The sequence below is a fragment of the Haliotis rufescens genome, unplaced genomic scaffold (assembly GCF_023055435.1).
Source record: "Haliotis rufescens isolate VD_foot unplaced genomic scaffold, xgHalRufe1.0.p SCAF_10, whole genome shotgun sequence".
NCBI classification, from domain to species: Eukaryota; Metazoa; Mollusca; class Gastropoda; order Lepetellida; family Haliotidae; genus Haliotis; species Haliotis rufescens.
In genome coordinates this window covers 24,973,637-24,985,800 of record NW_025963780.1, presented here as the reverse complement: position 1 = coordinate 24,985,800, position 12,164 = coordinate 24,973,637, and the positions used below count along the sequence as shown (strand labels likewise).

At 39.8% G+C, this 12,164-nt stretch overlaps 1 protein-coding gene across 4 annotated transcripts in view; it reads left to right on the top strand.

Moving 5' to 3' along the window:
* Window positions 1–57: 57 nt before the first annotated feature.
* LOC124117109 (probable tRNA N6-adenosine threonylcarbamoyltransferase, mitochondrial) overlaps window positions 58–12,164 on the top strand; it is a 25,211-nt gene continuing 13,104 nt past the window's right edge. Inside the window, exons 1-9 of one of the 4 annotated variants that reach the window (XR_007219258.1) lie at window positions 58–367; window positions 721–820; window positions 1,076–1,170; window positions 2,938–3,000; window positions 3,601–3,730; window positions 5,513–5,717; window positions 8,388–8,536; window positions 9,734–9,787; window positions 11,479–11,558. Coding sequence is in view for 1 of the 4 variants with exons in the window: in XM_046478838.2 (XP_046334794.2) it covers window positions 126–367; window positions 721–820; window positions 1,076–1,170; window positions 2,938–3,000; window positions 3,601–3,730; window positions 5,513–5,717; window positions 8,388–8,536; window positions 9,734–9,864; window positions 11,479–11,553 (1,190 nt within the window). In the remaining 3 variants the exon portion in view is untranslated. Of the gene's footprint in view, window positions 368–720; window positions 821–1,075; window positions 1,171–2,937; window positions 3,001–3,600; window positions 3,731–5,512; window positions 5,718–8,387; window positions 8,537–9,733; window positions 9,865–11,478; window positions 11,559–12,164 lie in introns of all 4 variants that reach the window. The other 3 variants (XR_007219257.1, XR_006858228.2, XM_046478838.2) reach the window with 3 other exon arrangements.

Here is a 12,164-nt window from a genome sequence, read left to right as displayed (position 1 = left end):
CAAATTATATATGTTGCGGTAAATTTTTATTGAATATATCGGACATAGAACGATAGTATAAACATGAGGATTTGGGGAATTTTATCCTGTCGGTTCTCGACAGAGTGCATTGTGGGAAATCCAAGATGTCTGCGCCCATGAGGCATGTCAGCCGATGTTGTCAACGACGCATCTCGAGTTGTCTAAGAGTATCAGGGAATAGTGAATCAAAGACACGCGTCCTCTCTGCGTTTTCTACATATTTTGATACAAAGAAAACTGTCCTTGGCATCGAAACAAGCTGCGATGACACCGGTGCAGCCGTTGTTGATAACAGAGGTCGCGTTCTTGGGGAGGCGTTAAATTCCCAAGTCAAAGTTCATGTGGAGTACGGAATGTGTTTCAAATTTTGATTTGTACTGACACAATGACAGCGAATCAGGATTCTATTGCATTTATGTTTATGACTTCTTTTATTATTATTATTATTATTATTATATCTATTATTATTATACATTATTATTATTGTTGTTCTTGTTGTTTCCAGTTATTTTAGGCAAAATGACAGTGTTATTTTCTTTTACAATGTTAATCATTATCAGAGACAAAATGTAATCTAGATCTATATTCATGTTAAAGGGCAACTATAAGCTTTAAGTATTGGTCCTGTTTTTTTCTGGGTGTGAATTAGTATTGCAGCACACTGTCATATATGTTTTACAATAACTTTAATACTTGTAGAGCTGGTGGCATACTTCCCCCAGTGGCTCGTAACCTCCATGTAGAGAGCATTGCTGGAGTTGTACAGGAAGCCTTGGACCGAGCCAGTATGACAGTCCATGTAAGTGGTGTCGTGCCAAACTTTAAAACAGATTTCATTTTGACCCTAACAATTTGATGGATGACCATAGCAAATATATGGCACATAAATATTTATTTTCTTTTGCAATCCCTTAGACATGAAATAAACATTTTAGAAAAATCCCTAGTCATATTTTTTAGAGCCATTTAATCGGAACTAATATTTAGGCCAGTCAAGTTTACTCAGACAATGTTCAGACAACGACTATTTGTAATTCTTTCTGTGTTTTGACAGGATGTGGATGCAGTTGCTGTGACAGTGGAGCCAGGGCTGGCGCTGTGCCTGAAGGTCGGGTTGGACCATGCCAAATCTGTAGTCAGGCACTCCGGGTAGATCTACATGCATGATATTATATCCGTCATTGAGTATTTTTGAATTAGTTTGATTTGTGATGATCAGAGCTCCAGATAAGCTTTTGGTGTTGTGGGTATTTTACCACTGCATTTTAAAATCATTGGGTATCAGTAATTCTATCTGCGTATTCAAATTTCTGTTACCCACTAGTTTTTACACATGTGGGTATTTAAGTTAAATATTTAAAAACACTATTCATCTAGTCCCTGCAAACTGGTGTCGTGTGGGTTCGAGAGCTTTAAAGGACTCAAAAATACCACGATACTTCCACAAGAAACTGTGATGGCAAATGATCATGATGTAACTGTCATCGTGGAGTTTGGCAAGGTTGACGGAATGCCCGTTTATAATTTCAAAATAAGTTGCTGATTTGCTAATCGAATACGCAGGGTTACTTCACAATATTTTGATGATACGCACAAGTTTTATTTTTGTAGCGTATCTGTATTGTTCGTTGCGTATTTGATACGCTTGGATTATATTTTACTGTGTATTTCTGCATTTCTGATGCGTATTTCATGCAGATATGCAGCTTATCTGGAGCTCTGGATGAGGTGATGATGTTTACATGTATTAACTCGATCTATGTTTGATTTTATTGTTAATGGTGGATACATGTAGTAAACACAGCTAACCGGATCGATGCTCATGATGTCAATCACTGGATTGTCTTGTCCAGACTCGATTATTTACAGACCACCGTCTTATAGCTGGAATATTGCTGACTGCGACGTTAAACAACAAACAAACAAACAAGAGCTAACCAGTGGCTGAAATGCACGTGATGTCATAGTATGCCCTGTGTCAGCTCAAGATGTGCATTACGTCTACTTCCATATGCCATCAATCTATACTTAACATAGCTCTACTTTGAAAATACAGTGATGTTCATTCGATCAGAACATCAAATTATGACTACAAACCTGTGAAAGGTACACTTAATATTTGTAACACGACCACCTCCATGGTCTAGTGGTAGAGCATCCGCCTGGAGAGTGGAAGGTCAGGGGTTCGATCCCAGGCCTCGTCATACCAAAAGACGTCAAAAGATGGTACTTGTTGTTACCCTGTCTGGCGCTTCGCATTAAGGGGGTAATACAAGGACTGGTCAGCTCGGAGTCAGTATACTGTGTCTGAGTAGGGTTTTCATGTTCTTCCTTGTGATTGGATTACATTGAAGGTCAAGGTTACTCAGTGTGAGTTGGGTGCTGAAAAAGCTTGTGGATACATATCTTGATGGGTCTCATTCTGTTTTTGCATGCAAACACTTTTGTAGTTTTGATCAGGATTTGAAAAGGGAATTGTAAATGAAGTAAAGTAAAGAACAAACTGTTTTGGGGGATGACTACCAGAGGGGTTATGTTATGTTATGCCTCTTCATCAGTACATTATGGGCTTGTATGCACTAATTTATGTAATATAATAATTTCTAATTTAATGTCTTTTTTTATGAGGGCGGTGGGGTAGCCTAGTGGTTAAAGCGTTCGCTCGTCACACCGAAAACCCGGGTTCGATTCCCGACATGGGTACAATGTGTGAAGCCAGTTTCTGGTGTCCCATGCCATGATATTGTTGGAATATTGCTAAAAGCGGTGAAAACCATACTCACTCACTCACTCTTTTTTTATGACTGAAATTCGTTAAGAGCTTCTGCTTGAAGAATAAAGACTTCTTCAAATATTATTTTTCATTCCATTGTTTTGAAGTTTTGTATTTTATAGGCAACCAACATTTCGTTCCAGGAAACCGTTGATACCGATTCATCATATGCAGGCACATGCTCTCATGGCCAGAATGAGTGACAGGTAACGCAATGAACATTAGGGGTGTACAAGTTTACAAATTCATAGATGAAACAAATAATAAAAATACTGTTTGTCATTCACTTTTCAGTTCATGTTGATACCTTGAAGAAACATCCGTACAGAAGTGTTCATAAGGTCATAAACACATTGCAAGTGATTCTATGACATTTGAAACCAAGAAATTGTTGTTGCATTTGTTTCCATGTCCCTTTAAAAAAATAGGTTACGCCCACTAGCTGACTACTGTTTCCTGATTGGCTGATAATAGAGTGGGTGGGGCTTTTGTTACATTATTGCCGACCTCATATCATGTACATTTTTTTGTGCTAATGATTAAAGAATTGGCTGCCATATATAAACCTGTGTGCACATTGTGTGTTGCGGATTTAGGCAATGTGTGCACACTGGTTTTATAAGCGTAGTAAATATTGAAGTCAATTCTGTAAAATCAGACAATAATTCTCACTATCAACTTTTGTTGGCTTAATTATGATAGTACCTGTTTATTTGTTTCATAAAGAAATTTTAATTTTGCGAAAAAGCTTAAAACATGACCTTGACCTCAGTTGACCTCAGTTGACCTTCAGTGCTCCGTTTCAGAGTAGACTTTCCCTTCCTGGTGTTGCTCATCAGTGGCGGCCATTGTTTACTCGCGGTGGCGAAAGATGTTGCGGATTTTGTGTTGCTGGGAGAGAGTCTGGACGACGCACCAGGGGAGGCATTTGACAAGGTATTCACCTCTGACGAGTGTTAAAGTCATAATAAGTCAGGATGAACAGTTCTAATTCATGATCAGAGTCAGAATTCATAATGAGGATCAGAATTCATGATCAGAGTCAGAATTCATAATGAGGATCAGAATTCATGATCAATCAGGAATTCATGATCAGAGTCAGAATTCATAATGAGGATCAGGATTCATGATCAGAATCAGAATTCATGATCAGAGTGAGAATTCATGATCAGTCAGAATTCGCCAGAGATGAAGAACCACAGTTATATTTCTTCAGTTGCCAATAATGACAAGATTGCACACGTTTTCATAGTTCAAAATGGATGCTGGTTTAGTTTGTTAAATCAAGCTTTTAGGACGCCACCTACTACTTGTCATCACAAAATGGATCGGGTGGTCCGTCTTGGTGACTTGCGTGTCCTGCCAATGTGGGGGGATGCTCATGACATCAGTCACTGGTTTGTCTGATCCAATCATTGACAGGACACTGTCATATAGCTGGAATATGCTGAATGTGTTGTACGACAACAGTCGCATAGATTTAAGGACAGTTCATCTGCTACTGGTGCACAAAGCTTTATCTGTGCTGATTTGCAAACCAGTACCTTGGTCACTTCTACAAAGTGATCTTAGTGTTATGACCTCCTTGTCTAATGTTAGAGGACGAAGATGGATAAAACAAGACTCACATCGTGATTTCTAAATCTCAGTGAGTGAACATGGTTTTATGCCTTTTTCAGCAATAATCCAGCAATTTCACGGCAGGAGACGCAAGACATGGGCTTCACACATTGTACTTGTGAGGGGAATCAAACCCTGGCCTTGACATGACGCGTAAATGCGTTTACCACAAGGCTACCCCACCACCCTCTAAATCACATTTCTATATGACCTGCAGTGAAGAAATGGGTTAGAATAGGTCTTCAACAACCCATGTTTGTCATGAGGCGACTACGCTTGTTGTAAGAGACGACTTAACAGGATCCGGTGGTTAGGCTCGCTAACTTGCTTGATGCATGTCATCCTATCCCTATTGCATGGATTGATAATCATGATATTAATCACTGGATTGTCTGGTCCATACTTGATTATTTACAGGACGCCGTCTTATAGCTGGAATATTGCTGAATGTGGTGTTAAACAACAAACAAACAAACAACTTTTCTGTCTGATTAAAGATGCTGGTGCTGGAACCTGTGCTTGTATATTTCATAGAAGTGGTAAACATCAACAATCACCGTGTGGTTTTCTCCAAAGTTATGCTGATGCAACCATTTGTAACGTTGTTAAGCTGAATTGTTTTGTTTTGATTTCCAATATCTGGAACTGAAGAATATACATATGTTGGTGGTAAAGCATTCCCAAATTCTGATGGGGGGGACGGGTGGCCCAGCTGTCTAAGGTGCCGTGATTTTCTGTGCAGAGTTGCGTCCCTTGGTCACGCCAGAAATCTATAATTGTGTGTTTGAATCCCGGTTCGCCCCAATTGTGTTTCTAGGTTTGTCAGCACTATACCCGTGCTTGTGGGTTTCACCGAAGTGGTAAACGTCCGAGACCTGCATCACTTCGGGCTTTCTTCTACTTTAAGCTGACACACCGTGATATAACTGGAATAATGTTAAAAGCGGCGTTAAAACCCAACTCACTCACTCACCCAAATTCTGATAGTGGATTAATGCTTAGGTGCTGTAACATATCTCTTATTCCATCTTTTTATTTTAGGTCAATGAGGCTTTTATTTCTGTCAGAGCAGTTCAACTATTACATTTTTTCTTACAGATTGCTCGTCAACTGAATCTGAAAAATCTCCCACAATTCAGTAGTGTAAGTGGTGGTGTTGCCATAGAAACCTTGGCACGTGAAGGCAACCCCAAGGCCTTTGACCTCCCTCTGATGCTGACACAGATTCGTACGTGTGACTTCTCTTTTTCTGGCCTGAAGTCTCAGGCTAAGAGATTCATAGCGCGGGAAGAGGAGAGGCAAGGTGAGCATCATCATCGATTATCCAGGGTATAAAATCTCCAATTTTTTTACTTATCCTATCTCACACTATGCATTTCTCCTTCTTTCGATCTTAATATGCAAACACCCTAAAACAAAGTTTCCAGCTTAAAAAAATATTACACCCGAACACGTCCCAACATCACCATGGTCCCACCTAACAATATGGGTCACACACTGTAGACCCGTGCATAGCGACCTTACATGACCTGATCACCTGACATAACCTGCCACATCATTCTCTTTCATATTGCCATGGTGTGAGAACGTGTTTAAGTCAGTAGTGTTACGTGTTGGATGAACGGCAGGGGTTCCCGCTAATACCACAAATAACTATTACAAGAATCACACAACAATCTCTGAAGTTTAAAGCTAGATTAAATAATTAAAACAAAGATAAGTATAAAACAATTCTCAGTTACAGGGCAAGGCACTCATATACACATCTATTTCGGCAAAGCAATATGGCAAATGTGCAATATAGATAATAGTCACCTCAGATTTCTTGACATCACATTCCCAACTGGGTAACAACAGTTTCCTCCTTCGAAGCGTCGACAGGACCTTCTAACTTTGTCTCCGGACATAACGCTGGGCTGAACTGCCCTCGTTCAGTTAGACCATATTTCTCCCTAATTCAATTCTTTTTCCTTCCCCCTTTCTGTATGAGAATTTGCCCTCATATAGAATACATTTTTGTTTTTGGGTGAGATCTTTCTCCTACTACATATCTACTATGGCTGAAGATGGGAACTTACAATGAAAGACACCAGGCCTGTAAACAATGTAGACAAACTTTTTCATCCTGCAATTTGTGTGACTTATGCTGCAATTCGTTGCTCAAGTGTTCCAATTATCAGAGGAAGCATTTCAGAATTACACATGCTAGTGCCAGAAACGCACAGTTGACATGCGTTCTAAATCAGGGACGGAACATCATCACCGAAAAAGCAGAAGGGCTTTACTAAAACATCCATTCACACCGAGGTTGTATAGATCTACTGTCATTGTACTCTCAGTAGAAGATGATGTCATCTCAGATTCCTTTCTACACGAGGAAGTTCCCGCCAAAACTACAAAGACGACTGGTCCAGTGTGTCTGATGATACGCAATGTTTCATCGACCTGCAACGACTGATCGGCGTACAGTACTGGCCAAGGGCCGCATCCCCCTTGTTGTTATGACGATTACTACCGACACCCAGTCAAGCGTAAAATTTAAAAATCTGTTGTGACAAATATGATATCATTCACCAGGTTCTAATGACACAACACTAAAAATAGCCATCCAATCAAATTACACTATTTTGTCATGTTTGAAACAAGGTCCAGCGACTAGGCTTTTGTGTGTCATCTCGCATGGGCCATCTTGTAGTGTCATGACATCCCCCGTTTTCTTTATACTCATAAAAACATCTTTTCAAGCTAACAGTTCATATACATGTACGACGTCTTATGATTCAATCAAAGATATCAAGGGATCGCCGTACGAAGCAGCGATCTATGTAGATCCATGCTGAACACTCATTCAGAGAGGTATATTGATTGCTTGTTAATTTCAATGAATAATTTGGGAAAACTTTGTTGTATAGTGTTTTGTTTATTTGTTTGTTGTTTAACCCCGCACTCAGCAATATTCAAGCTATATGACAGCGGTCTGTAAATAATCAAGTCTGGACCAGACAATCCAGTGACTGACATCACGCAATTGGGATACGATGACATGCACCATCAAGTCATCGAGTCTGACCACTCGATCCCGTTAGTCGCCTCTTACAACAAGCATAGTCAACCTTTTATGGCAAGCGTAGGTTGTTGAAGACCTATTCTACCCTGGATCCTCACAGGTCTTTTCTATAGTGAACACAAAAAGATCATGGTGGCTAAATGATGGATTTTGCAACAATCTCCATGAGGAAATGAACACCTGTACTACTGCTTGAAACAGATGTTGCAAGACTGAAACTAATTGATACACTAACATGATTTTTGTTGTCATTTTAAGTATTCTTTGGGATGGGATATCAAGTTCTTATGAGTGCATTCGGACGACAAAAATATACATGATTACTAACTGGTAGCTAATCAGTCATGAATTTATTCCTAATCTATAAAATGTTGAAACACGTTCATTTGCAAGTGCTTTAATTAAATGGAAATGGATAACATGAGACAATAGCCTGCAGACATCTGCTGCAGTATCATTCAGTAACTGTCATCTCACTGCCAGGTAGTGTGAATCTGGATATTCACACATGGATTTTTCCAAACAATGTGCTCTTGACAGTCAAATTGAGAATAATTTGTTTTGTTCAAAATTGGGAGTTTGCTTTGTCTTTATTTTGTAAATGTATTAGGTATTTTATCATTTTATCTTAACATTCAATAATGTAAAATTATTCATTGAAGTCTTTGCCATCACATTACTTATAACTATATTGACATGAATTGGGAATTTCCCATTTGAGAATTTTTACTGAAATTTGCTGCATATTTTTGGCCAAATAGCAGGTCTGAGCATGTCTAAATAAATCCCTGACACTGTTTTTAATCAGCAACACCTCATCAGTTTGAAGGCCATGACTTGTGTTTTTTTCTGACCAAGGGGATGCCTATGTCATGTCCACTGACAAAGTCTGATGTGTTTGTGCAGGTGTGTCCAGAGAGGATATTTTACCGAATGTAGCAGACATATGCGCTTCCTTCCAATATGGCGTCCTGAAGCACCTGGCACGGCGGGTTCAGAGGTCGCTGCTCTTCTGTGAGCTGCATGGTCTGCTGCCAAAACACAAGAAGACCCTGGTAAAGATTTTGTCATTAAAAGCTGTCATTTGTCTTTTGTGTCATGAGTGGATGGTTGGCTACATTAGTGCGTGGTTGGTTGTATGAGTAAGGGGTTGGCTACGTGAGTGAGTGTTTGGTTGTATGGGTGAGTGGTATGTTGCATGAGTGAGTGGTTGGCTGCATGGATGAGTGGTTGGTTGCACGAGTGAGTGGTTGGTTGTTATGTCAGAACGACCTTTCATCCAACCAATCAAAGCGTCGTTTACCAGATCATGAAAGTGACAGTCGGAATGTGTTTCTAATCATGCAACCTCGAAAATGTTAACACGGGGTATTTTGAATTATCGTCTATCTCTCGCTTCCGTTGGATAAACATTTGCATGGAGGAGGCGCTTCACAGCACTTGGGAAGCACTGCCATACAATCGCAACGATATATTAGACATTCCGTAATGTTCGTTTGTTCAGTTTTCAAAATTTTAATCGAGAACTGTTTCAACATATTTTTCAAGCTTAGTCTGAAATGGAAGTCGCCAGGTTGAAACGAGTGCCGTAAAGCTCGAGAAAGCTGCTTTCTAAATGGCTGATGTCGACTTCTTGTTAGTCATTTCAGTGGTCGGTCAAAGTTTGTGAAAGGTAGTTCTGACATGACCCCAAATGGCGGTGTCCTCAGATCTTTGTTTAGTGGAGAAGCGTATGAGTGAGTGTTATTGCACTGATATAACAGCGTAAATATATATGTAAAGTTCTTGGAGGATTGAGCATTGAGGTAATTGCCTGCGCTATCAGCCATTTCCTGCAGGCCTGGACTCAAGTCGACATTGCCTGCTCTTTATCCTGTTTTACTACCTACGCGGGCAACATAAAAATCATATGTGCCTTTGGGTCATGTCACGTCACGAGACACAAGTGTATTGTTTCCGTCATCTGTACATCATTGTTGACATCCTTCGAATCTTACTCTGACTTGTCACAGATTTGTGACGTCATTCGACAAATTGTGGTTATGCTGCTGTGGCAACTTGCTGTCTATGTAGAAACACAAAAAAATTCGTCTCTGTATGTATGTCTTCTTCAGGAATAAATAGTACATTATGTTTCTGTTCATGTCATACTGTGTTAACGAACTCGTGCCTCAATTGTGGTATTTAGACACTCGTGTCGTGAACATGGTATGACATTAACATGAATAGAATATCCTCTACTTATGTTGCAGGTTGTGTCTGGCGGGGTTGGCAGCAATCAGTTCATCAGATCAGGACTCCAGAAGGTGTGTGACATGTACTCCACACAGCTCGTCTGTCCACCGCCTCGTCTGTGTACCGACAATGGTGTAATGATTGCCTGGTAAGCGGTGCTGGAGCTCCTCACAGCTCACCTACCTGTTCATGTACAAACAATAGTGTAATGATTGCCTGGTAAGTGGTGCTGGAGCTCCTCACAGCTCACCTACCTGTTTATGTACAAACAATAGTGTAATGATTGCCTGGTAGGTGGCGCTGGATCTCCTCACAGCTCACCTACCTTGTATACATGTACAAACAATGGTGTCATAGTGTGATGTGGAGTTTGTGATAGTAAAACAACTATGATCTAGAGTAAACAATCAATGTCTTTATTTTAAAAATGCTTTTTAGAGTTTTTAAGAATACTAGCATTATTAGTCAAAATAATAATGAAATGGCTGAAAAATTGTTTTCTAAAGGAGATGTACAAAATATGGGATTAAATCATTTTTTATTGTGATTCTTAAACAATGTTGTTTGGGGAACTAGTCATGTAAGAGTTACCTCCCTTAGCAAAAGGATCTGACAGTTAAAATAGTCATTAGTCTTATAGGGGAATATACAACTTTGCAGATTTGGATAGATGGTAACATCGTTATTGCAAATATCATATTCAAAACATCGAAAGCAGCAAGTAAATAAGGTTTCTTTGTACTTTTTTCCTGTCTATCAATTTCAAAGGCTAAATTTAAAAACAACGGAGGCAGAGTAAATATGTACAGAGGCTCCATATATGGTCATTTTGGAGGAAATTACGTCCAAAATGACACACTTGATATCCTGATCCCAACTTGCCGATATGTGCTAATTAAGCCACACCTACTTTTCAGTGCTTTTAAGATTCGTTTGAGTTGTTACAAATGTAGACCTAACAATATGTATGTTTAATTAAGTGCAACAGCTCTAAGTTTTTGTTTTCACTCTTTTTTTCTCGAGCATCGTGTTGTACATCATACTGGCTACATAATGATGAAGGAAAAATGTTTTCCTATTTTACATGATGCTTGCACTTTAAGTTTTTTCCAACTTTGTGAAATTGGGGTACTTGATGAAAATGCAAGGTAATGGTAACACTTGATAAGAGAATGCCTACTATGTCTGTGGACTGATGCCTCGTGCCATGCAGACCCTGACACAAATATATCTAATACAGCCCATGCAAGTCTACATTATTCAGCAAGTCTAATTACTGCATGAGAGTCTGTGGACTGTTTTAATATGTAAAATATGTTCATTTCAGAGACTAGATGACCCATGAAGATCCCGGGTAGAATAGATCTTCAGCTACCCATGCTTGCCGTAAAAGGCGACTATGCTTGTCGTAAGAGGTGCCTAACGGGATACTGGATTGACTGGCCCAGACTGGATTATTTACTGACTGCTGTCATATTGCTGGAATATTACTGTGCGGTGTTAAACAACAAAAATTATTTATTTATTACCTATATACTTCAGAGTGAAAGTGAGTGAGTATGGTTTTACGCCGCGTTTAGCAATATTCCAGCAATATCACGGCGGGGGACACCAGAATTGGGCTTCACACATTGTACCCATGTCCGGAATCGAACCCGGGTCTTCGGCGTGACGAGCTAACGCTTTTTAACCACTAGGCTACCCGACCGCCCCTTCAGAGTAAAAGACTGAGCCTTCTGAAATATCATCTATGTATTTGTAGGAATGGCATGGAGAAACTGCTGAGTGGACAGGATTTTTCAGCAGCTCACCCTGAAGCAGTGGATTTCCAGCCCAAGTAAGGTGATATCTGAATAAACAAAATAATGTGAAGAGTTACGTTCCTTAGCCTTGTCAGGATCTACTGATTTGATGGTTGATAGTTTTTTTCTTCGCTCAAAGGTGGGACTGATAGCACCCCTATGCGGCGTTAAACCCAACTCACTCACTCACTCACTCACCTCACTTAGCCCACGAATGTTGTCAGTAACCAAGGCAGTGGTTCGTACCTCCCATTGAGTGTTCGCAGATTGTAAATTTAAAATATGTCAACATAACTTTGAACCTTTATTTGACAGAAATACAAAATGTCTTGCTATTTTTCAGGAAAAATGGATAATCTAAGAAATAATTTATGATCATCTAAAGAGTTTGTAACAGATTGTTCCAATTGTTCAGATGAAAATATAGTATTTGTTTGCTTGTTGTTTAATGCTGCGCTCAGCAATATTCCAGCTCTATGACAGCGTTCAGTTAATAACCGAGTCTGGACCAGACAATCCAGTGATTGACTTCTTGAGCATCGACCCACGCAATTGGGATACGATGACATGCATCGACAAAGTCAGCGAGCCTGACCACCCGATCCCTTTAGTCCCCTCTTTCGACAAGCATAATCGCCTTTTACGG